At 40.2% G+C, this 24,290-nt stretch overlaps 2 protein-coding genes across 3 annotated transcripts in view; one reads left to right on the top strand and one right to left on the bottom strand.

Annotated features, from left to right (window-relative positions):
- The window catches only part of cfap96 (cilia and flagella associated protein 96), a 39,186-nt gene extending 26,792 nt beyond the window's left edge, over nucleotides 1–12,394 (top strand). Inside the window, exons 6-7 of one of the 2 annotated variants that reach the window (XM_048526681.2) lie at nucleotides 256–422; nucleotides 5,405–12,394. In XM_048526681.2, coding sequence (XP_048382638.1) covers nucleotides 256–422; nucleotides 5,405–5,456 — 219 coding nt within the window. In that variant the 3' untranslated portion in view covers nucleotides 5,457–12,394. The remainder of the gene's footprint in view (nucleotides 1–255; nucleotides 423–5,404) is intronic. The other variant, XM_048526683.2, reaches the window with a different exon arrangement.
- Nucleotides 11,864–23,441, bottom strand: LOC125451191 (girdin-like). Its single transcript, XM_048528031.2, has 4 exons — nucleotides 21,623–23,441; nucleotides 16,907–17,027; nucleotides 14,943–15,129; nucleotides 11,864–12,158 (listed from the first exon to the last, which is right to left on the bottom strand). The coding sequence occupies exons 1-4, from the start codon at nucleotides 23,313–23,315 to the stop codon at nucleotides 12,138–12,140; spliced, it is 2,022 nt and encodes a 673-aa protein (XP_048383988.1). The 5' UTR covers nucleotides 23,316–23,441; the 3' UTR covers nucleotides 11,864–12,137.
- Between the last annotated feature and the right edge of the window lie 849 nt (nucleotides 23,442–24,290).

Genomic DNA, 24,290 nt, shown 5'->3' with positions numbered 1-24,290 from the left:
AAATAGCAAATGGTAACATGAGGCTAGATGAGACAACAGGGGTAACATAGAGGTAGGGTAGGTAGTTAATCAGATGAGTCTGGTGAGATATAGCAAGAGACCTTGTCAGGCCTCGCTGTGAAAATCTGTTCGAGCTGCACAGCAAAATCCAACCAAAAGAATATAAGATTCAGCCCATGGGTTTTATTGACAATTTCAACACCATATGCAAAACTTCAATTCACAATTCCAATTTTAATAACTTGTTTGTTTTAGCTTGGCGGCATGAAGGCAGGTGCATTCGATGTTTATCCAGCTCATTTCAGTACCTTAATGAAGGATGTGAAAGAAACCCAAAAACCTGGTAGTCATTTAGTTTTCAGACCCAACGCTGGACTTAAGAGCAGGCCAGTTAAAAGTGTGCTTGCAACAAATATCAACAAGTAAGCAATGGCATTTAATTAGCTAAATTGTTAGTCAAATGTGCAAATGTTATATAAATAATGAGATGTACGCAAAACAGCAATCACCATTTTGAACAATTTCATTGAGGCAGTGTTTGATGACACCAACAGCTATGGGGAATATGCATTTGTGCTAATCCAGGGATATGCATGCTGACCAGTCCAGACACTACACCATCACATAGAATGTACATGTAATGTCATTCGCAGGTATCATATTGAAGCGTGTGCATGCTTTTGTAACAGAGTTCAGCAGCAGAAAGTCAGGACGTGGGAGGAGGGTATCAGAGATGAGAGGAGCAAATTTGTGGGGAGATAATTGAAAGGGTAGGGAGACTAAGGGTATCAGAGATGGAAGGAGCGAATTTGTGGGGAGATAATTGAAGGGGAAGGGTGATTGAAGACCTGGAGATTCCAGAGACCTGGTGATGAACAGCACCAGTCTTTGGAGAAGCCTCCTGCCCCACCCCTGTCTGCTTTCCGGAGAGACCACGCTCTCCGTGACTCCCTTGTTCGCTCCACACTGCCCTCCAACCCCACCACACCCGGCACCTTCCCCTGCAACAGCAGGAAATGCTACACTTGCCCCCACACCTCCTCTCTCACCCCTATCCCAGGCCCCAAGATGTCATTCCACATTCCACATTGCACATCTGCCAATGTGGTATACTGCATCGACTGTACCCGGTGTGGCTCCTTCTACATTGGGGAAACCAAGCGGAGGCTTGGGGACCGCTTTGCAGAACACCTCCGCTCGGTTCGCAATAAACAACTGCACCTCCCAGTCGCTAACCATTTCCACTCCCCCTCCCATTCTTTAGATGACATGTCCATCATGGGCCTCCTGCAGTGCCACAATGATGCCACCTGAAGGTTGCAGGAACAGCAACTCCTATACCGCTTGGGAACCCTGCAGCCCAATGGTATCAATGTGGACTTCACTAGTTTCAAAATCTCCCCTTCCCCCACCGCATCCCAAAACCAGCCCAGTTAGTCCCCTCCCCCCACTGCACCACACAACCAGCCCAGCTCTTCCCTTCCACCCACTGCATCCCAAAACCAGTCCAACCTGTCTCTGCTTCCCTAACCTGTTCTTCCTCTCACCCATCCCTTCCTCCCACCCCAAGCCGCACCTCCATCTCCTACCTACTAACCTCATCCCACCTCCTTGACCTGTCCATCTTCCCTGGACTGACCTATCCCCTCCCTACCTATACTCTCTCCACCTATCTTCTTTACTCTCCATCTTCGGTCCACCTCCCCCTCTCTCCCTATTTATTCCAGAATCCTCACCCCATCCCCCTCTCTGATGAAGGGTCTAGGCCCGAACTGTCAGCTTTTGTGCTCCTGAGATGCTGCTGGGCCTGCTGTGTTCATCCAGCCTCACATTTTATTATCTTGGATTCTCTAGCATCTGCAGTTGCCATTATCACATGAAAAATGGGGATTGTGTTTTTTTTGTGATGGTAGCAAGAGGCCATCTTGACTGATGGAGACAACCTAGATAGAGGTCAGCACCATGAGTGCCTCAAGGCAATGTAAATCCAGGTCAGAAGAGGTTAAATGATCCCGTTCCCCCTAAGAATATGGACCAGTATTGCAGGTTGGCACTGCAGAGGGCCAACACACAAGAAGTCCAGTGCATGGCATCTCTCATTGGATGCCTCATGTGCAATCAATGTCTGCCACTCCATTGCAGCCACCACAACTGGCACCATACACCTGCCAGTGCTCACACTGTAAACATAAAAGGAGATACAACACTCAGCAGTGCACTCATCTTCAAGTTACTGACCTAAGATTTGTTAGCTCGTCACCAAAACTTTGATACCAAAGGCTTGAATGGAACAAAGAAGCAACCAAAATAGAAGGCTGACTGAGTGGAATCCTCTTTTGAATTGTGCCTTGATTGCTTGATCTGCACTCAGGTTATCTAGCATCAAGCAGAGTGGCTGCCTTGCTCCAGCAATCCAGTCAGGCCCCACCCCTAACATTGCCAGTGTTTTGCAACAACAAGCCAGACTGCTCATTGGCTGATCAGCATGGAGAGTGATCAACCTTCCTGCTGTTCATGCTTAAGCAAAGAGATGAAATGGCTGTAAAGGACCCAAGTAACTTAAAAGTGTTTGTACTCACTGGAATGGAGGGGAAAATTTATGGTTCATGCCTCATGTATGTCATAGTGTCTGTGAGCACACACGTTTCCCAGTTTTAGCCAACAGTATTGCACCCATGAACATAACTCTGTTAGCTATTAATGAGTATTTATGACATGCTAATGAACACAATGTGTCAGGAAACCAGACGCACCTAAAAGGTTCAGAGAACTTAATTTAACTCTGTCTGAAAATTGAAGTTTTACCTCTCAAACAATTAAGCTCCCTGGTCACTTTTCTAAAAGCTCCAGGCAGGTCCAAGAACTTCCACCAAAATTCCGATCAAGAAAGGTCACAAACATTGAACTGTGAGGGGAATTTAATGCCATGCTCCCTGCCCAGAAACATAAAAGTACGGATTCAAGAACTGTTCTGGTTTACCTAATCAAATCTGGTGTTGCCCTGGACCATTTGGGGCCTGTAAGTGGCCACTTATGGTAGCGTACCAGCAGTAGAGTTGGGTCACACCATATGGCAGGCTGTCCGGCCTCTCATAGTGGCCTTACTGCAGCCTGGAGTTGAGCTCCTGCTTGGGCACATGCCTGTGGTGGGCTCTGCTAGCAGCTAGGATGATCCCCTACCCCCAATCTCTTGCCCTATAAAACAACCACCTCTTGCTGGGCTCTACCTGACTGCTCTCTACAGAGGCATCCAACTTAGCTGCACTCTGAGGCCTTCATGGCTCCTCTTCATCCTGGGCCAACTGCAATCCCAATAATCAATACTCCATCCTCTGGCTCCTCTGAGACTGAAGAGCTGCCATGCAATCAGGATAATCACATGGAAGACCTTGTGTCCAGGAAACAATTGAAGGTGTATTGGCTACAGCTGTCCAGCATCGTGATTAAATTCAGCCCCTTAACTATGCCTCACTGTCCAGCAATGCCCCCATTTCTATTTCCAGCTTTTCCTGTTTTTATTTTTGTTTCACTGACATGATTGAGTTTCTTGACAAAGAAATAGGGAAGATTCTTGGGAGTAATCATGTTGATGTGATGTTAATGATGTCAAGAAGAAGTTTGATAAAGTGCCATAAAGCTAGAGACCATGACATAAAATGCAATGATGGCATAGAGGCAAAGGTTCCAGGGTGACAGGAAACAGAAAGTGGTGCTGAATTGTTATTTTTCAGACCGGAGGGAGATATATCGTTGGATTCCACGAAATTCAGACCATCACTGTTTCTGATCTGGTTAGTTTCTTATCTGTAGTCTCAACACCCAACCACCACCCCCCCCCCCCCACCGCCTCACAGCCTCCAGAGTTGAAGGTTTCTTTTTACACCCAAGTATGACCTCCCTTATACAGCCAATGGACCCAACCATTGCAACCTTCAAAGCTTTTGACACCTGAAGGTATTTCAGCCACATTCCCAACTGCAATAAAATAAATCTTCCAATCACTGTCTGTGATTGTTGGAAGGATTTAGTCATCATTGCAGTGAGAGGCATTATTGAGGTTTCACACAGGGTGTGAGATTTAACTATCAGTGCATATTGGGAAGCAGTTTAGCCTGGGGCTATGAATGATTTCTCAGGGCTCCCAATGATGAGGCTGAGGTACTCATGGTTGCTGAGTTGGAAAATCAGGTTGGAGGGGAGGAATTTGAAGACCTGACTATAAGACCATAACCATATCATCCTGGGAATTGCTTCAATCTCAGTCGACAGAACTCTGTATAGGGAACTTCGCTTAGCTGATAGTATAAGGAAGACGAAGAAGGAAAGAACTAAGAAGCTCCATCTACACCAAAGCTGAAGGGATTCCCATTAAACTGATAATAAAGGTGACTGCCAATGACAAAAACATAGGAAGAAATATTGTCTTGGCAGAGTGATTGACACTGCTATTGCTCTTGACTGGGAGCTTGACAAAATTCAAACAAAGAAGGTGAGTCAATCAGAAATAACACCCTTTTTAACCTACTGCTACATTAGGTTCAATATCCACCTCGTCACTCCCTTCACCTCTATTCGAGAAAATCTTCACCAACTTCACCTCAGATTGAGGATCAGTGGTGTGCATTTTCTATTTTTTAAGAGGTCATTGCACTATTTATCCACCTAGAAAATCTTTATATTTTAATAAAGACATTGCTTTGAGTGAATTTTACCTTGCTGTATCTGCTGTAAGTATTAGTACTTTGGAACCTACCCAGCTGTTTCAAAATTAGGGGCCACTTACTGAAGTCAGAATTAATGAGATTTTATTCCTCATAGTAAGTCATAAATCTTTTGGAGCTTTCTTCCATACATGCCAGTGAAAACAAAGTCATTGTATCTTTTGAAGGGAAAGGTAATTAGATTCTTGATAAAGAAGAGAGTGTCTATCCCCAAGAAAGATTTTGGAGAGAGCAGGAATGTGGAGTTATCAGATCTTACTGAGTAGCAGAGTGGGTTTGAGATGCTGTGTCTCACTAGTAGTCCATGTTCACTTGTTTGCATGAACGATCCATTCAGGTTTACAGAACCAACTGATGGGTGAAATGACCTGTCTCTACTATAAACCTCAATGAACTACAGACAGAGAAGTACACATATGCACAGGTTGAAAATGTATAGGAGAGAACGGCTGTTCTTCTGCATCTCTCAAAATGGATTGAAAAGAAGTGTACAGGATAAAGCATGAAGTTTGGTGATTAGGTTCAATTGAGGATTACCAAACTTAGGGTTAAATCTAATCAAAGTGGTTCATCAGAACAAGATGGCTATTTTCTCAGGACTCTGCTTTAAAAAAGTATTGTCTAGAAATATTATTTGTATGAACCTTTACAGTACAAATATTTCTAATTCATTTTCTCTGCAGGGTGGTGAACAACATGAACTACAAGACTGTCAATCGTGTAATGGCTTACTGATGAAAGGATACACAGTTTGCAATGTAGAAGTTCTCAGCTATTGTAAAGCCACCTTGCAAGTCAAGTGAATGCTGAAAGTACTCTACAGAAAATTCCTGTCCTATTTCATTAATCCATTTGTAACAAAATGGAGGATGGAAATTTCTCATTATGAGCCAGTTTGGTGGAATTATTATTTTTCCTTTGTAAATACTGTACTACTATAACTAAACAACCTTTCTTTGAACATCTTTGTACTTCCTCTGTTCATTCAGATAAGAACATAAATCAGTGCCATTGTTATTCTCTGAGATAGGTCTAGGCCTGAAACGTCAGCTTTCCTGCTGCTCTGATGCTCTTGGCCTGCTTTGTTCATCCAGCTTCACACCTTGTACCCCATTGTTATTCTCTGCTGCTCATATTAAGGCGGAATACCTAATGGTGTGGAAGTGAGTTAGGGAGCAGAAACAATAGGGTGATTGTGTTGCTGAGTTAGAAATCCAGCTGTATAAACCCATGATCTAGAAACAAGAGTTCAGATCACATCACACATTCCATCTGGTTCACCAATGACCTTAATTTAGTCTGATCTATTTGAGAGAAGATTCAGAGCGACGTGGCTGACTTTTAACTACCTTTGAATTAAACTAGCAAGTTGCTCAGTTAAAGGCAATTAGGGAAACTGCAGGAGGGGACACACAAACCATTGACTGAAGTGGCTAACCGCCCATTAGACAAGCTTGCCCTTGAATGGCCAACAACAGAGCCCAGAGGATTAAGCATTGATTGCATGAGACTTTCAGAGAAAATGACCCATACCAGACAGCCCTCAGTGTAGGCTAATATGTGGAAACAAGTAATTAAACTGAAATTATGACATTACTGTGACATTATCAGCTGACAAGCAGATATTACCTTGCATACTCTGAGGGTGGGTGGGTAAAAGTTTATTTATGCCACTGACACATTAAAATAAAGGAAGTATCTAGGTATGCTGATGTCATTGCACTTAAAGGAAATAGCAGTGGATAATGAGGTGACAATTGGTTTCCAGAAGGAAAATCTGTTAATGAAAGCATCACTGTTTGCACAGACAAAATGGAGGAATTTTTGGAACCAGGAGCTGGAATAGACCATTTGGCTGCTCAAGTTTACTCTGCCATTCAGTACGTCCATAGTGATCCTCTGTCTCAGTGACGTATTCACACTTTCTCACCGTATGTTGACAGGGCTGTTAAGAAGGCATACAGTGTTTTAGCTTTTATTAATAGAGGGATTGAGTTCTGGAACCAAGAGGTTATGGTGAAGCTGTACAAAACACTGGTGCGGCCGCACTTGGAGTGTTGTGTACAGTTCTGGTCACTGCATTATAAGAAGGATGTGGAAGCTTTGGAAAGGGTGCAGAGGAGATTTACTAGGATGTTGCCTGGTATGGAGGGAAGGTCTTACGAGGAAAGGCTGAGGGACTTGAGGCTGTTTTCATTAGAGAGAAGAAGGTTGAGAGGTGACTTAATTGAAACATATAAAATAATCAGAGGATTAGGTAGGGTGGATAGGGAGAGCCTTTATCCTAGGATGGTGACGGCGAGCACGAGGAGGCACAGCTTTAAATTGAGGGGTGAAAGATATAGGACAGATGTCAGATGTAGTTTCTTTACTCAGAGAGTAGTAAGGGAATGGAACGCTTTGCCTGCAATGGTAGTAGATTCGGCAACTTTAGGCACATTTAAGTCGTCATTGGACAAGCATATGGACGTGCATGGAATAGTGTAGGTTAGATGGGCTTGAGATCGGTATGACAGGTCGGCACAACATCGAGGGCCGAAGGGCCTGTACCGTGCTGTAATGTTCTATGTTCTGTGTACCCTTTGACAACTTTAAAATCTAAAAATTTACCTACCCTTTCTTGAACACATTCAGTGACTTGGCCTTCACAGCCTCCTGTGATAAGCAATTCCAGAGGCTCACTGCTGTTTAAGTGCAGAAATCCTTCCTGCTTTCTGTTCTAACTGGCTGACCCCATATATCTGAGACTGTGACCCCGATTCTAGTCTGCCCAATCAGGGAATTGATGTATTCATTGACTGGTGTGTGAAAAATTCAGATTTTTTTTAGAGCATTTAAATGATACTCTGCATTTTTGTTTTTACACCAAAGTGCATATGTGGTGACATTTAACCAGATTGCACTGTATTTGCCCACTCACTCAACGTGTCTAAGTCGCCTCCTCACATTTTGCATTCCACCCAGTTTTGTGACATTAGCAAATTTGCAAATTTTGCATTTGGTTCCCTCATCCAGATCATGTGTATATATTGTGAATAGCCCAAGCGCTGATTCTTGCTATACTCTAGTAGTCACTGCCTGCCATTCAGAATAATACCAATAATTCCCACTCTCAGTTGCCTGTCCGTCAAATAAAAATCAATCCATACCAGTACATTATTCACAATCTTGCATTATTTTTGCCCACTAACTTCTTAAGTGGGACCTTATCAAAAGTCTGAAAATCCAAATGCACCACATCCACAGATTTTCTATTCCACTAGTTACATTCTCAAAAACTCTAGTAAATTTATCAAGCTTGATTTGCCTTTCTTAAATCTATTCCGGCTTGTTCAATCTCATCAATTCTCTCCAAATGTTCTGTGAACACCTGCTTGATAATTGACTCCAGAATTTTCCCAAATACTGATGTTAGGCTAACCGATCTGTAAATCTCTTTTTCTCTCTTTGCCTTATTAAATAGTGGGATTACATTTGCTACCGTCCAATCTATAGGAATGTGGAGAAGATGTTTTCACTAATAGGATAGACCATGACCCAAGGGTACAGCCTCCGAGTGAAGGGACCACACTTTAGAATTGAGATGAGGAGGAATTTCTTCAGTCAGAAGGTGGTGAATCTGTGGAACTCATTGCCACGGAATGCAGCCGAGCCAAGTCATTGAGTGTATTTAAGACGAGATAGATAGGTTCTTGATTGGTAAGGGAGTCCAGGGCTACAGAGGATAGGCAGGAGAACGGGGTTGAAAAAAATCATGACTGAATGGCAGAGCAGATTCGATGGGCCAAATGACCACCTTCTGTACTTACATCTAATGATCTTATGGATAACCCTGAGCAACGTTTTCTGCCTTTGGGTGCTTCTTATCTCTAGCCATACGAATTTCACATCATGATTTCCAAGCCAATATTCTTCCTCACTACTACATTGTAGTAGAAAGGAAATTTCAAGTTATAATTGGAGAATAAAGCTGACGTTTTCTTTAAAAAAAGCTGTGTCTTGGGATGTGGGCACAGCTGGCTGGGCCAGCATACATTGTCCATTTATTGTAGATTCGGAACCTTTTATAGAAATTGTCACATTTTACTTTCTAACTATTTTGAGCATCATATCCTCAATGTCAAACTACATCCAAAAGCAAATTGAAAATGATAGATACTTCTTGGCCTGCTGTGTTCATCCAGCTTGACACCTTGTTATCCTGAAAATGATTGCTTGTGTTTTTCTTTTAATTGGGAAATGGAAAACCAAGAAAGTTGACAATATTTACAGTTTAAAAAAAAAGAAAATCCTGTAGTGGTTATAACTTTGAGTCTGGATCAGCAGTATTTAGGAGAATGAGATGATTATTCAGTGTCTGTCTGAAGTATCAGTTAACTACTGCAGTGAGAGTGCCTATTGTCATAAAACAGAAATTAAAAATATCATTACAAATACAGGGTCAAAAGTGAGATTGCAATTGAATTTTATAACTGGAGGAAAAAATTACTATTGGCAGTAAGTTTAGTAGCATTGTAAATCCAACAAAGAATTCAAATACAATTTTGTTAGTCACACTATATGTACACTAAATGTCTCTATGTACACTGTTATTCCTAACCATAAAATATGTTATTGTACTGTATATTGTACTCAATGAATAGTGAATCTCCTACAAAAGACAATCCCCATATATCAAATGTATCAGTTAACCCATGACCTTTTGCTTCATTCATATTGGGGGAGGGGTTCGTGGTTTATTAGCTACAGAAGTTTCAGTATGGAGGAAGAACCTGGTGGTTAGAGGGACCCCATCCTGAAAATGGTCGACAGTCATCTAGAAAGCTCACTGTCAGCAACCTTCTCGTGATTGTTTCACAATTGCTGTTTCCTCATTTAAACAATCAGAAGCAAATGGCTTAAGTAACGGTAGTGTTGTAGAACAGAATGACCTAAGGGTTCAGGATACATAATTCTTTGAAATTTGCGTCACAGGCAGACAGGGTGGTTAAGAAGGCATTTACTTGCCTTCATTGCCTAGACTTTTGAGTATAGGAGTTGGATGTCATGTTGATGTAGTACAGTATGTTGATGAGGCCTCTTCTGGAGTACTGTGCGTGGTTCTGGTCACCCTGTAATAGCAAGGATATTATTGAGCTGAAGAGGGTTCAGAAAAAAAGTTTGCCAGATATTGCCAGGAATGGAGGGTTTGAGATACAAAAATAAGACTGGATAGGCTGTAACTTTTTTCACTGGAGGCTGAGGGATGACCGTATAGAGATTTATAAAACCATGAGGGGCATTGACAAGGTGAATGAGAAAATGTCATCTGCCTAAGGTGGGAGAATTCAAAACTAGGGAACATTTTTTTAGGTGAGAGGAGAAAGATTTAGAAAGGTTATGAAGGGCAACTTTTCTACACAGTGAGTGGTTAGTGTGTGGAACAAACTGCCAGAGGAAGTGATGGATGCAGGTATAGTTTCACCATTTAAAAGCCATTTGGATAATCACTTGAATAGGAAAGGTTTGTAAGGATTTAGGCAAAATGCAGACAGTTGGAACCAGTTTAGTTTGGGACCATGGCCAGCAGGGACTATTTGAACCAAAGTGTTTGTTTCCATGCTGTATGTCTCTACAACTCTTAACTGCCCTGTTGAATTCAGTACCAAGGCCAACAACTAATGAGACTGCCCTGTCGGCTCTCCAGAACTGGTAAGCCCATAAGACATAGGAGCAGAAATTAGACCATTTGACCCATCAAGTCTGCTCCGCCATTCAATCATGGCTGATAAATTCCTCAACCCCATTCTCCTGCTTTCTCCCTGTAACCCTGGATCCCCTTGATAATCAAGAATCTATCTATCTCAGTCTTAAATGTACTCAGTGACCTGGTCTCTGCAGCCTTCTGTGGCAGTGAATTCCATAGATTCACCACTCTCTGGCTGAAGAAGTTTCTCCTTATCTCCATTCTAAAAGGTCTTCCCTTTACTCTAAGCCTGTGCCCTTGGGCCCTAGTCTCTCCTACCAATGGAAGCAGCTTCCCAACACCCACTCTGTCCAGGCTACTCAGTATTTTGAAAGTTTCAATTAGATTCCCCCTCATCCTTCTAAACTCCAATGAGTATAGTCTATGAGTCCTCAAACGTTCTCATATGTTAAGCTTTCCATTCCTGGGATCATTCTCTTGAACCTCCTCTGAACCTGCTGCAGGGCCAGTACATCTTTCCTGAGATATGGGGCCCAAAACCGCACACAATACTCCAAGTGTGGCCTGACCAGAACCTTATAAAGCCTCAGCAGTACATTCTTGCTTTTATATTCAAGTCCTCTCAAAACAAAAGCCAACATTGCATTTGCCTTCCTGGCTACTGTCTCAACCTGCATGTTTACCTTGAGAGAATCCTGGGCTAGAACTCCCAAGTCTCTTTGCACTTTAGACTTCTGAATTTTCTCCCCACTTAGAAAATAGTCCATACCTCTATTCTTACCAAAGTGCTTGACCTAACACTTTCCCACGTTGTACTCCATCTGCCATTTCTTTGACCACTCTCCTAACCTGTCGAAATCCTTCTGCAGCCTCACCACCTCCTCAATACTGCCTGTCCCTCCACCTATCTTTGTATCATCTGCAAACTTAGCCAGAATGCCTGCATCTAGACCATTAATGTACAAAGTTAAGAGTTGTGGGTTCCAGCACTGACCCTTGTGGAACACCACTCATCACCGGCTGCCATCCTGAGAAAGACCCCTTTATCCCTACTCGTCATGCTTTCTGCCAGACTGCCAATCTTTTTTCCATGCTAGCACCTTGCCTCTAACACCGTGGGCTCTTATCTTACTCAGCAGCCTCCTGTGTGGCACCTTATCAAAGGCCTTCTTGAAGTCCAGGTAGAGATGGTATGGATTTCAAACCCTCAGGGATATTACATATATCTGACCTGATCTACATTTCCACACTAAAACATGTCTCAAAAACATGTCTTTTATGCAAGTATACATGATACCTGGAATTGTCCTTTCTAACTATTTATATCCATTTCTTTGGTATGTTGAAGATTTCCTTTTGTTTAGAAAGGTTCCTTAAAAACTGGCAAGCACTCATGTTCTGAAATGTAGCATAATTTCTAAAGCAATTTATTTCATTTCTCATGTTTGAAATATAAAATGTTTATTGTAATAGTGCTGAATGTTAAATTTTCAAAATATGTTTTTCGACAAGTACACCTTGCTTCTGCTTGCACATTCAACATTCAATAAATGAGACTTCTGGGATTTATTTCTGCAACAAATAAAGTACAGGGCTACATGCAGTATTTAAAAAAAAAGAATATTGCACAAGATGCCATTATTGTGTTCAGTTGGCCCATAGTCAACATACGTTTCTGTTCTTCAGGAATTTGTGCACAGACTGATCAGAACTTCTCCCTTATTCTTGGTTTAGCTTTGAAAATCTGGAGTCTATAATGCAATAGCAAAAAATAATTATGAAACAAAACACAAGGGCATTTAATGGTATTATTGAAACAACTTTGGCATATTCACTTTCCTTAACACCCAGCAGCTGGCACCCTTTTCAAGTAACAGTACAGGATCTAAGGGATTTCCAATGTAATGTAATCTATTTTTGTGATGTAAGATTACTATAAATGCAAACAAATACCTTTCAACAAATAACAGCCGCTGCCAAGATTATTGTGAACGAGTTATTGCAAGAATGTGAAGATACTGGAAAACTAAAATGGAATAAGTGGATTTATTTCAGTCATAGAAGATGTATATTTCCAAAATAATTTACTTATAAACTTTGTTCCTCTGTACTAGTGCAGTTATGTGAATCACTCTGCTCAGACATATTAACAACACAGCTCCAGGATAGTTAAGACTTGTACCCAGACCTTCTCGCCCAAGTATAGGGAGGGACATCACCTTATGACCCTCTAATGACTAACACATTCTGAGCTTTATAACAAATTACTGAGAGCTCCTTGTGGTACTATGACGACCTCACAATTTAACCCAACAGATTACAGTTAAGGATCAATATATGTGAAGTAACTCCAGTGATAGGTTTATGTTTATAAATTTCAGTGCAGCTCTAATACTTCAGTAAGATGATGTTAGCTGTACAAAATATAGCTGGAATCCTATCCTAGTCAGGAGCCAATGCTATTTAGAGGGCTTGATGAGAAGCAATTAAGAGAAAGCATCAAAGCTGAAATGAGGCTCTTTAAAAGTGATTTTTCACTTAAAACAAAAAAAAAGAGAAATAAAGTTATTGCAGTTGTGCAAATTGAATTTTATTAATCAAAATTAACACAGGAAATTTCTGCATCCCCAAACATCCACTTTGCTCACATGATGCTACCTTTAACTGTGCATGGTATAATTGGGTTTGTGGTGAGCTTGTTTCACAGTCGATGGCATTGACCACACTGGATGGTAAGGACTGCCTATAGCACATGACATCTGAGGCATATGGCAGCCATAGTTAGGCCTGTCTTTCACTTGAATGAGTGCAGGTCATTGAAGGGCTATTGGACTCACTGTGTAGAGAAGTGACCAAACAGCCAATGTTAATATACAGTGCCTGCTATCACCCAAAAATCCCTGGTAGCAAAATGTTTTCCCAATTAAAACCTCAAAACTCCCTTTCTCTAAACTGACACTGGCATTGTCACTAAGGTGTGGCAAATTGCTTGGGTTTGGCAACTTTGATTTTAAAATTACCCCCTGTTGCCCTTAGACCAAATAACAAGCTTCTCAAGGAATTTAAGCAAAAAAGATTCCCATTACCACTCCTTTCCCAACCTCACTTTGAAAGTAACAGTGCATCGTAGAGATTTCAGGACATTTAGATGCCACATGGGACTAAAATTTCCGAGGGCAATTGGAAATGCTGCTGAGAACTTGAATACCTCGGAATTTTTAGAAATAATTGTGAAAATTGAATTGGCCACACAGCTTGTCATTTCATAACATTGCTTGTCAGCTCTTCTGAAAGCAGTTGGAAATGCTGTTGAATGAAACTGATGTGGAAAGAGCAAAATATAAGTATAGAAGAAATATAGTGACACTTCATACCACATAAAGCAGTTGAAGCAAAAGTGTAAATGGATTTAAGGAGAGGCTAGATTAGAAAATGAGAAATAAGAGAACTGAGAGTTACAATATTGAATTTAGATGAGGAAAGGCAGAAGAAGGATTAAACACCAGCATAGAATTGGTTGGCCAAATGAGCCATTTCTATGCTATGTATCCAATGTAGGCCTATGCAATAGTTTACTTGTTCATGGGATATTGGTGCCATTGTGAGGGTCAGCATTTATTACTGTCACTAGTTGCCCCAGAGAAGTTGACGGTAAACTACCTTCTTGAAACAATGCTGTGTAAAGCAAAAAGCCTAAAGCTCTTTGATTAACTCCTGATACTGAAACCAAAATGTTTCTAAACTTTGACAAAAAAAATCAATGGACTGAAATAACAACAAAACATGTTTTCAAGGTACAGAGAAGAGTTATATTGAAGTAAATTATTCATTCAGTAATAAAAATAAACCTATGCTGTGAAAAATACGGAGTGCATTAAAATGGTGACATTCTGAGTCACTCTCCCCAGCACCATGATAGAGATCCCCTTGCCTTCATTTTCCATTGCACCAGCCTCCGTGTTCAACAGAACACATCTTGTCACGTCTGCCACTTCCAGTGTGATGCCACCATTTCTCCTGCCCATCCCTTTGCATATTGTACACCCTGATCCACATCTTAATCAGACCAACCCCTTCTCATGGCTCTCTTTCACGAAAACACAGGAGCTGTAATATCTGCCCTTATATATTCCGTCCAGGTGAAGCAGCACTTCAATTGGATTTCTTTCATTTTAGATTACTGTTTTCGATGCTCACAATGTGGCCTCATCTACACTGGGGAGACCAAATATAGATTTAATGACTGCTTTATGGAGCACATTCGTTCTGTCTATAAGAATGATCTTGAGCTTCTAATGGTCTGTCATGTTAATTAATCAGTTACCTCTCGCCCGGACATCTCTGTTCGTGGCCTGAGGAACTGTTCCAGTGAAGCTCAACAGTAGCTTCAGGAACAGCACCTTACAGTCTTCTGCATTCAGCATTGAGTTGAAGCATTTCAGATCTAAAACTCTGTTTCCCAAGATTAAACCCAGTACAAAAAAGTAAGGATAATCATCCAGTTCTCTCACAACCACTAGGAATTAACAAATTACCTTCAGTGTCGCATCGAAACCACACTCCAAATTCTGGGACCTCCAATTACTTTCCTTTTCTAAATGGGGGGAAGCGCTTTTCCCATTGAATCCATGATAATGCTGCTTGGTACAGAGTAAAGGTAAGTTTGGATCTTTCATTATTTGTGATGCATCCCCTGATCCACCTACAGTGTTCCATGTTTTCCTAAAGTTAAAGAATATACCATAAGAAAACTATCTGATTATTTGCCATTGAACTTTCAACCCATGTGATGATACTTATAAAACTGATATACAATTTATTTTTAATCATAATGTTCCTAAATATGAATAATTATTCACATTAGTCATTGAGTCTTAGAGTCATACAGCATGGTTCAACCAGTCCATGCCGATCATAATTCCAAACTAAACTAATCCCACCTGCCTGCTCCAGCAGCATTTAATTTAATTTCCACATGGCTGTTCTAAATAAGGCATCAATTCACTTATTTGTACAGGAAGGGCATTATAACTTATGCCAATGATTGTAAGTGGCTAATGGGTGCTCCATGTAATATTCTAAATTTGGGTGAACACAATGGCTGGAAACCTAAAAGCTGTCCAAAGAGCAGAAGACTGTAGATGATGAAAATCTGCATCAAGAACAAGGAATGCTCAAAACTCTCATCAGGCCTAGCAGCATCTGGGGAGAGAAGCAAGAATTAATGTTTCAGGTCTATGGCCTCATGTTGAAGATCACTAACCTGAAGCATTGACTTTATTCACTCTCCGTGGATATTCTTGGACCTGCAGGCTTTTCTGATGCTTTCAGCTTTTGATTAGACCAAGGACTGCCTGGCAAGGTAAATGAGGGTGTAATGACAACTTAGCGGTGCCGCATCATGGACTCAAGGTAGTGACCTTAGTGGCTGCTGTAGGCTCAGTGAAGTTACTGCTATGCTATTGGGTCCGCAAAAATAAATTTAAGAATGTAACATTTTGGATCCTCTTGTGCTCCATGGCTAGAATCATTGCTCAAATCTATCTGAAATGATAATCAGGGTATTTCATGGCACACCAGCTAGATATTGTAAGGTTCACAGTGGGTGATCCAGACATCTAGCAATTGCCATTTCAAAGTAGCTACAGCTATTGCAATGGCCATTTTAAGCTCCTGGCCCAATTCTCTAGTGATTCCTGCTTTGCTGGTGCTCGATTTAGCCAAGTTAAAATTGGACAACTAGCCTGATATAAATAAGTGGAGTCATAAATGTAAAGTTGTGTACTGTGTATCAAGTTTAGCCCATCAAGTCAGTGCCAGCTCCTCGTAGAGCAATCCTGTCAGTCCCGCTCTCCAATTTGATTCCTGTACCTTTGCAAATATATTTCCTTCAAGTTCTTATCTAATTTCCTTTTATAAACATTGATGAATTCTGTTTCCATCACCACGTGTACAATGAGTTCCAGATACTTACCATTTACTGTGTAAAACAATTCTTCCTGAACATGCCCCTGTATTTCCTGCCTGAAGCCTTAAATTCATGTCACTTGATCCTATATCTAAGCCTGACATAATCTTTTACACCTTTATTAAACATCCCTTGAATATACTTTGCTCTAAACCAACTTCTCCAATCTGATCTTGGAACTAAAACTTGTCCATCCCTATTTACATTCTGTCAACTCTAAAGGACTTCCACAGCATTCCAAAGGCTTCAAGCATAATTTCAGTCTAGGCTGGAAACAAATTGCAGTGAATTCAAAACTAGTCTTTTCTGTTAATTTAGTTCTGTCAAGTTTCCAGTGATCAAATAGCAGCCTAGTTATCACCCACATACATTCCTTGGCCATGTGGAAAGCCTAAGCAATTCTTTGTTTATGTATATTTTTACTGACCCATGTCTATCGTTGTTAGTTTCTATTGGTCTCTGTGCATCTTAAGAAGTTTGTGTCATCCTGCAGTGATGATAAGCTAATGTTTTGAAACTCAGTTCTCTAACCATTCTGTGGCCGCTGTGCTGTGTGGTGAGATTGTCCCATCTTGCTGGATTGTGTTTCTGTATTTTTGCTCTTCATGCAGTTCCTTAAATTCTCGTCCAGTCTCATCAATATTGCTTTGAACTGCAGAATAATAGACAGAAGAAATAATTAAATGTAGTGCTGAAAATCCCCTAAAATATCCAGGTCCACTTTTAGATTGAAAGGGATCAATGGATTATAATTTATTTTAGGGATTTTGATGATATAGTTATCAAAATCTGAATGGTTCACAGATGACAAACAAATTACTAGCTATCAATGTACATGTTACTTTTTAACCTCTTCTGTGTTTTTCAAATTTACTAGCTTTCATGACTGTGGACTCTTTCTATTGACTGGCTATGTTTTCAGAGGATTACCATCGCACAGCTCAGTTGTTAAGAGCAGGATGGATCTGACATGATTCAGAATTGGAGATGCCTGTCCACTGAAGGTTTGAATATTTGACAGGAAGGTATTAAATACAACGTTTGCCATGAGAGTTTAAAATTGAAACATATGAACGATCACAGGAGTAGGCTATTTCACAGGAAAGCACACAAATGTTTTTTGCACAACTAAGAGCTCATGGTATAGAGCATAACATACTGGTGTGGTTGGTAGTTTGGCTGATTGGCAGAAAACAACGACTATGTCTTTTATTTTATTTGGCAGGATGTGACATGTGGAGTCTTGTAGGCAACTGTGCTTTGCCTCAGACTTTTACATAATTTACGTTAATGACTTAGATTAGGGAAGTGAAGTTCTGGTAGTTAAATTTGTGAAAGACATATAGATAGGTAGGAAGTGATGTTGTGTAGAGGTCATAAGGATGCAGATCATTATAATTTGTTTAAATGAGTGGGCAAAATATGGCAGATGGAGTATAATGTGGAAAAATCTGAAGTTGCTCACTTTGGCAAGAAGATTAAAATCACATTCGCACAATGAGCTATTAACGCATAGTGTCTGTGTTCTACCTGCCAGCTAGTCTTCTATCTATATCAGTATGTTTCCCTGACATCCTAAGCTTTTATTTTCCAGAATAACCTTTGACATTTCTCTTATCAAATGTCTTCTGGAAGCATAAAAATAGTACAGTGTATCTACAAGCTGCCCTTTATTCCCAGCATTTTTTACTCCTTCAAAGATCTCCAATAAATTGTTTCATCATGATTTGCCTTTGACAAAACCATGCTGACTTTCCTGATTGGTCCATGCTTTTTCTAAAGGCACAGCTACAATCCCTTTAATGATTTATTAAAACGCCTTCCCATGACAGATGTTTCCTACTTTCTGCTGCCCTCCCCTTTTGAATAGAGAGGCTATATTTGTGTCTTTTCATTTGGGACGTTTACTGAATGTAGCTAATTTTAGAAAATTAACACCAACCCATCTATTACTTCATTCGCAGCCATTTCTAAGATCTTTGGATGAAATTCTATTCTCTTCCCCTCTTGCCTTCTGATTTACTGGAATTTCTTTTCTACATCATCCATGCTGAAGTGAAGCAAAATGTAAAATTTAGAAACAAAATTTACTGAGTGTTAAGGAACAGAAAGTAATGGTTAATGGATCCTTTTCAAGCTGGAAGAAGATTTGTAGTGGAGTTTCAGAGGTATAAGTTTTTGGTCAGTATTTAGGGCCTAGATTAATGATCAATTAACAATCTGATTATTAATGATCTAGATTTAGATGTGTGGGGCGTGATTGCAAAGTTTGTAGATTACACTAAACTTGGAAAAAATTAACTGTGTATACTGTGAGGAGGACAGTTTGGAACTCCAAAAGAATGCTGACAACTTGGTGAATTAGGTAGATAGATGGCAGATGGGGTTCAATGCAGAGAAGTGTGACATAATGTATTTTGGTTGTAAGTGTATTGAAAAACAATAGAAAATAAGGAGTGCAATTCTAAAGAGGGTGCAGGAGCAGAGGAACTTAGATTAATAGGTACACAAATCACTTAATGCAGTAGGACAGATGGAAAATGCAGTTAATACAGAGCATAGTTCTCAGTTTTATTAATGGAGGCATTGATTACAAAAGCAAGGAGATGACAATGGACTTGTACAAGACTTTTGTGAGGCCTCAGCAGGAATGTTGTGTACCATTGTGGATGCCATGTTATAGGAAAGATGTGAATGCATTGGGAAGAGGGCAGAAGTGTTTTACAGCTATGGTTGCAGGAATGAGAAACTTCAGTTAAGAAGAGAGATTGAAGAAGGTTAACACTGTTCTACTTGGAGAGGACATGGAAAGGAGATTTGATAGAGGTTTCCAAAATCATGAGGGGCTGGATGGAGTAGGTATAGAGAAGCTGTTCCCTCTTATAGAAGAGAAATAAAAATGGAGGCATAAAGTGTTGTGCAAATGAAGACAGGGTAATGCATGAAAAATCTTTTTCACTTAGTGAGTAGTTAATATATATTGGATAATTTTTTTAGATAGAAAAGGTATGCAGGGATACAAGGAAAAGGCAGGAGATTGCCACTAGGGAATAGAACCAGGACATGTACAATCGACCATGTGCCTCACTCTGCGCCATAACAATTCTGGAATTCTGTGATTCAGAAAATAACTCTGCATTTCATCTTCCATTTCCTTATTATTGATTATTAACTCCTCATTTCTACTCTCTGAAGGACCAACACTCAGTTTCCCTTCTCCTTTTCAAATTCTGCATAATCCTTTGCTTTCTGTTATTATGTTCTCTGCTATTCTTCATATCCTGATCAGTTATCTTTGTGCAGTTTTGTGCTTTTCCTCAAGTTTGATATTTCCCCTAACCGTTTTTTTCATCAATCACAGATGATGCATTCTCCCTTCGGAAATTTGCTTTATTGTGAGGAGCATATTTATTTTGAGAGTTTTGAAATATCCCCTTAGCTGTCTGCCACTGTGTGTCTCTGTTGAGCTATTCCCAGCTTTAGTATGCCCGTTCACATTAGTTAGGTCAGCTACATTTCCATATAGTTGCCTTTATTTAGGTTTAAAATACTAGCCTTAGACCCTTACTTCTCGTTTTCAAACTAGGCACAAAATTTAAACATATTGTGGTTGCTGCTACCAAGATGCACTTGACCCTGTGGTCATTAATGAATCCAGTCACGTTATGCAATACCAAAACTAATATCATCCACTATCTGAGACAACAAAATGTGAGGCTGGATGAACACAGCAGGCCAAGCAGCATCTCAGGTGCTCCTGAGATGCTGCTTGGCCTGCTTTGTTCATCCAGCCTCACATTTTGTTGTCTTGGATTCTCCAGCATCTGCAGTTCCCATTATCTCTCATCATCCACTATCTGGTCAGTTTGAAAATATGCTTCTCTAGGAACTTATAAATTCAATGAACTGCTCATCAAGGTTTCTACAATATGTCTAATATTTCTTCTTATATATTTTGTCCCACATTATGGCAACTCACAGGGAGCCTGTAAACCATTCCACTAATGATTTTTTCCCTATATGTCCTCTCTATCCAAACTGATTCTGCACCACGATTCTCTGAAACATTCTAACTATTGCACAAATGCCATCCTTGATTAACACTATTACCAAATCCACCAAGCTTACATCACTTAATTCCATCCCTCTAGCAATGACAGACAAAATTCCATTCGCCTTTTTAATTACCTGCTGCACCTGCAATCCTACTTTTAGCGATTCATGCACAAGGACACCCAACTCCCTCTGCATAGCAGAGTGCTACAATTTTTTACCTTTTAAACCATAGTCCAGTTTCCTGTTATTCCTACCAAAATGGATGACCTCACACTTATCAACATTGTACTCCATCTGCCAGGCCTTTGCCCACCCACTTAGACTATCTATATCCCTCTGCGGACTTTCAGTGTCTTCTGCACACTTTGCTCTACCACTCATCTTGGTGTCATCTGCAAACTTTGACACACCACATTTAGACCCCAACTCCAAATTATCTCTGTAAATTGTAAATAATTGCAGTCTCTACACTGATCCCTGAGGTACATCACTATGCACTGACCGACAACCAGAAAAACACACATTTACCCCATATTCCTTGCTTTCTACTAGTCAACCAATCCTCCATCCATGCAAATACATTGCTTGTCAAATGTAATGTCTTGTCCAATGTTACAGCACCCATTTTCCCCCGCACGGGTGCCAGTGACCCACTGATGGAAACCCACTTGTACCTCACCAGACTTTGAGACATGTGATCCTCTCTCTAATTTTAAGTACACTGTGCCATTTTGCACTCAGTTCAGTTAATACTCCAAAGGTTATAACCTTTGTTTTTCTGCTTTCTAATTTAGCCACTAGATCCTCATACTGACTGTGCAGAAACTTCATTGTAGTTCTACCAATGTTGTTTGTTCCAAGTTATTCTTTAAGTAGCTTAAGATCAAAGAGCAAGAACAAAGTTGCTAGAATAAAATCATTTCTCTTTAATTCACTCAAGTCAAATGGCACCAAACACTGTCCACTATGTAGCATCTAAATTTAGTTAATTGTCAATTTTCAATTATTGTCTAATTTTCTTTAAAAGTGTAAGGATGACTAATATGAATCTGTGGCATACTGGACTGTTGTAGGCATTAAGCACACTCTGCAATCAGTATAAAATCACTGTCTATAAATCTGCCTTTTTATTCTACGTGGATAAAATTAAGAAAATGCTGATAAACTTTAATGATTTAGCAAATGTCGTACCTTTCGGACTGCTGCAGAATGCCATCTCGGAACCATCACTAATTGAAAGATCTGTTACATTTAAGGATATGTCTGAAAGATTGAGCTGATTATCTGGCATCTCATCTTCCTTTCTTTGGTGAGAAAACTGAATAGCATTGTTAATATCGCTTAGATAAGATGCATGCACTTTCCTCATTTCCGGATGCAGGAAATTCATTTCTTGCTCTGTGCTCCATGCATGTTTTCCCCACAGCTGCCACTCTTCATTCAGCATTCTCACAATGCACTCTAGCTTTAAATTGGCTTTTATGTATTTCTCAAGATCCTGGTTGAGAACCTGATTCTCCTCAGTAAGTATCTCCACAACCTTTGACATCATTGCACACTTCTTGACCAGATCACTTGAGCAACTTTCAGCCAAGTTCTTCCCATGATACTCTTGATCTATCTCATTCAGGGATCCCTCCTTCATAGTTGACTCCTCTATTTTTACGTCGACATCTTTCTTTGGGCACTTGCTTGCAGTAACAGAATTTTGCAAAGACTTTTCCAGCTTGTAATTCTTGTTCTTCACTTCCTTGACAAGTTGGAAAAGCATCAGATTTTTTGACCTCATGACTGCATACTTTGCTTTCGTACATTGCATTTCACAACTAGCCTTTTCCAGCTCATTTCTCAAGAACGTTATCTCTTTCTGTAATTCATTTATACTTTGATTCATTTGCAGATTCTCAAACTGCAATGCATTTGTATTGACAGCCTGCACCGCTTCCTTTGTCTTCTCTAACTGCAGAACTGTTTCTTTTGCTCCAATGACAGAGAGTAAATCTTCTTTTTCCTCCATCATCTTATCTACCAATCTTATAAAGCTTTCCTTTTCGATGATTAGTTGCTGTCTTTCTGCTTCAAGTTCTTGGTTTTGTTTCTGGAGATCCTCATGCCTCCAAAGTAATGAGTTGAACTCTTCAATGCAAATCTTCCTTTTCACCTCCATTTCATTAAATTGAGCCTGAAGTGTTCTTTTTTCTTCTTCCAACTTAGAAATTAAGCATTTACATTCTGCATTTTCCTGCAGGACAGAATCAAAAGTTGCTGTGAGTTTGCCAGCTGCTGACTGAACATCTGATTTCTCATCCTTTAACTTCAATCCATTTAATATACGATTGCGATATTCTGATAAGGGAAGCCAGGAGGCATATCCATCTGCAGGAGCACTAAACTCATCCTCTACCATCCTATTAGAGTACCCCTTTTGTTTCGCCATATGACAAACATTGTTGGCCCTTTCTAAAGTTGACTCATGACTTGAAATACTGTCAGGTTTTTCCTGATGAAAAATATATTCATTTGTTCCTTCTTCCTTTAGGTTGTCATAAATCACTGAGTTGTTTCCAGTTTTGGTACAGTGGTTCCAATGGTGTGGGCCTTTGAAATCACTTTCTTTGTCCAGTTGCCTGTGAAGATCTACATTGAAACCTGCCATAGCATTCTGTAACCTAGTCACAAGAGTTTCTAGTTCTAAGGTCTTCTCTTTATTGTCTACTTTGATTTCCAGATTTAAACTTCTAAGGCAAACAGATATTTCTTGAGGGGTTTGGGTCGACCTTTCAGCAGTTACTTTACCTGTAAGCCAAGCAACATTTTGAAGGCGCTTAATTTCACAATCAAGAATCAGCTCCCAATTCTGTGATCTTTCCGGTTGCAGCCTCATCTGTTCACCGGCAATGCAAATTTTCTCTAATATTGTCCGACTTTCATCATTATATTGCAGCAAATGCACCTCACTTCTGTTGTGGCTACTTACAGCTTTTTTAGTAGGAGAGGAGTTTAAGTTTAATTTGGACGACAGTGCTGCAGGATGGCATGGGAAACCTAAACCACAAACTGGAAAAGATGTTTTATATTCAATTTGATTGCTCGTATGCTGAAGGGTTTTGTTTTCTAATGGGCGTTCTTTAAGTAAGCTTACTGGCATCAGAGACACCAAACTACCTTCTGAAGAGCGGAGAAGTGAGCTGTCATTTTGAATTAAGCCTTCATTCATCTTATTGACATGAGGTTCATCCATCAGATCAGTCTTATCAGCAGATGTACAAGACTCTATATTGGAATCTTGAGGAGAAATTCCTAGACTGTTCCAGCCCTAAAATATACCAAAAGCAAAATCACTGAGGATATGCACAGCAACATTAATTTTGAAATAAGATCAGAAAATTATGGAAAAATCGCCTTCCTATTATTAAACTACATCGTTGTTTTTAGAAAATAAGAATCAGGTAACCTGTTGCTAGTATAGAACATTACGTATTGCTGAGAAAAGGCTTGTCAAAACCTTTCTTCTAGAACTCATTGGTACAATTCACAAGAATATCAAAGCAAGCAGTAAAACAGCATTTAAATTGCATGAGCGTTGATTGTAGAGGCATTGTCATGGGCAATGCACCAACTAATAATAATTGACAGTTAACTACCATGCTTTGTTTAACTTTTAAACCTGCCAGGCTGACTCTGATTGTTCAAGGAACTGCCTGCTCGGACTAAATGTGTCTTTTTTCAACAAAAATCAAAAGGTGTCGATGCAACCCAGCCCACCACTGATGCTGATAACACCACTGCTACTCCGTCCACCAGCACTGATGCAACCCCACCCACAGCCGATGCCAACATCGCTCTGCCCACAGCCTCC

This window comes from Stegostoma tigrinum, chromosome 3 (assembly GCF_030684315.1).
Source record: "Stegostoma tigrinum isolate sSteTig4 chromosome 3, sSteTig4.hap1, whole genome shotgun sequence".
Classification (NCBI taxonomy): Eukaryota; Metazoa; Chordata; class Chondrichthyes; order Orectolobiformes; family Stegostomatidae; genus Stegostoma; species Stegostoma tigrinum.
The sequence above is the reverse complement of the archived record's forward strand: the minus strand, read 5'-3'. Positions and strand labels throughout refer to the sequence as shown.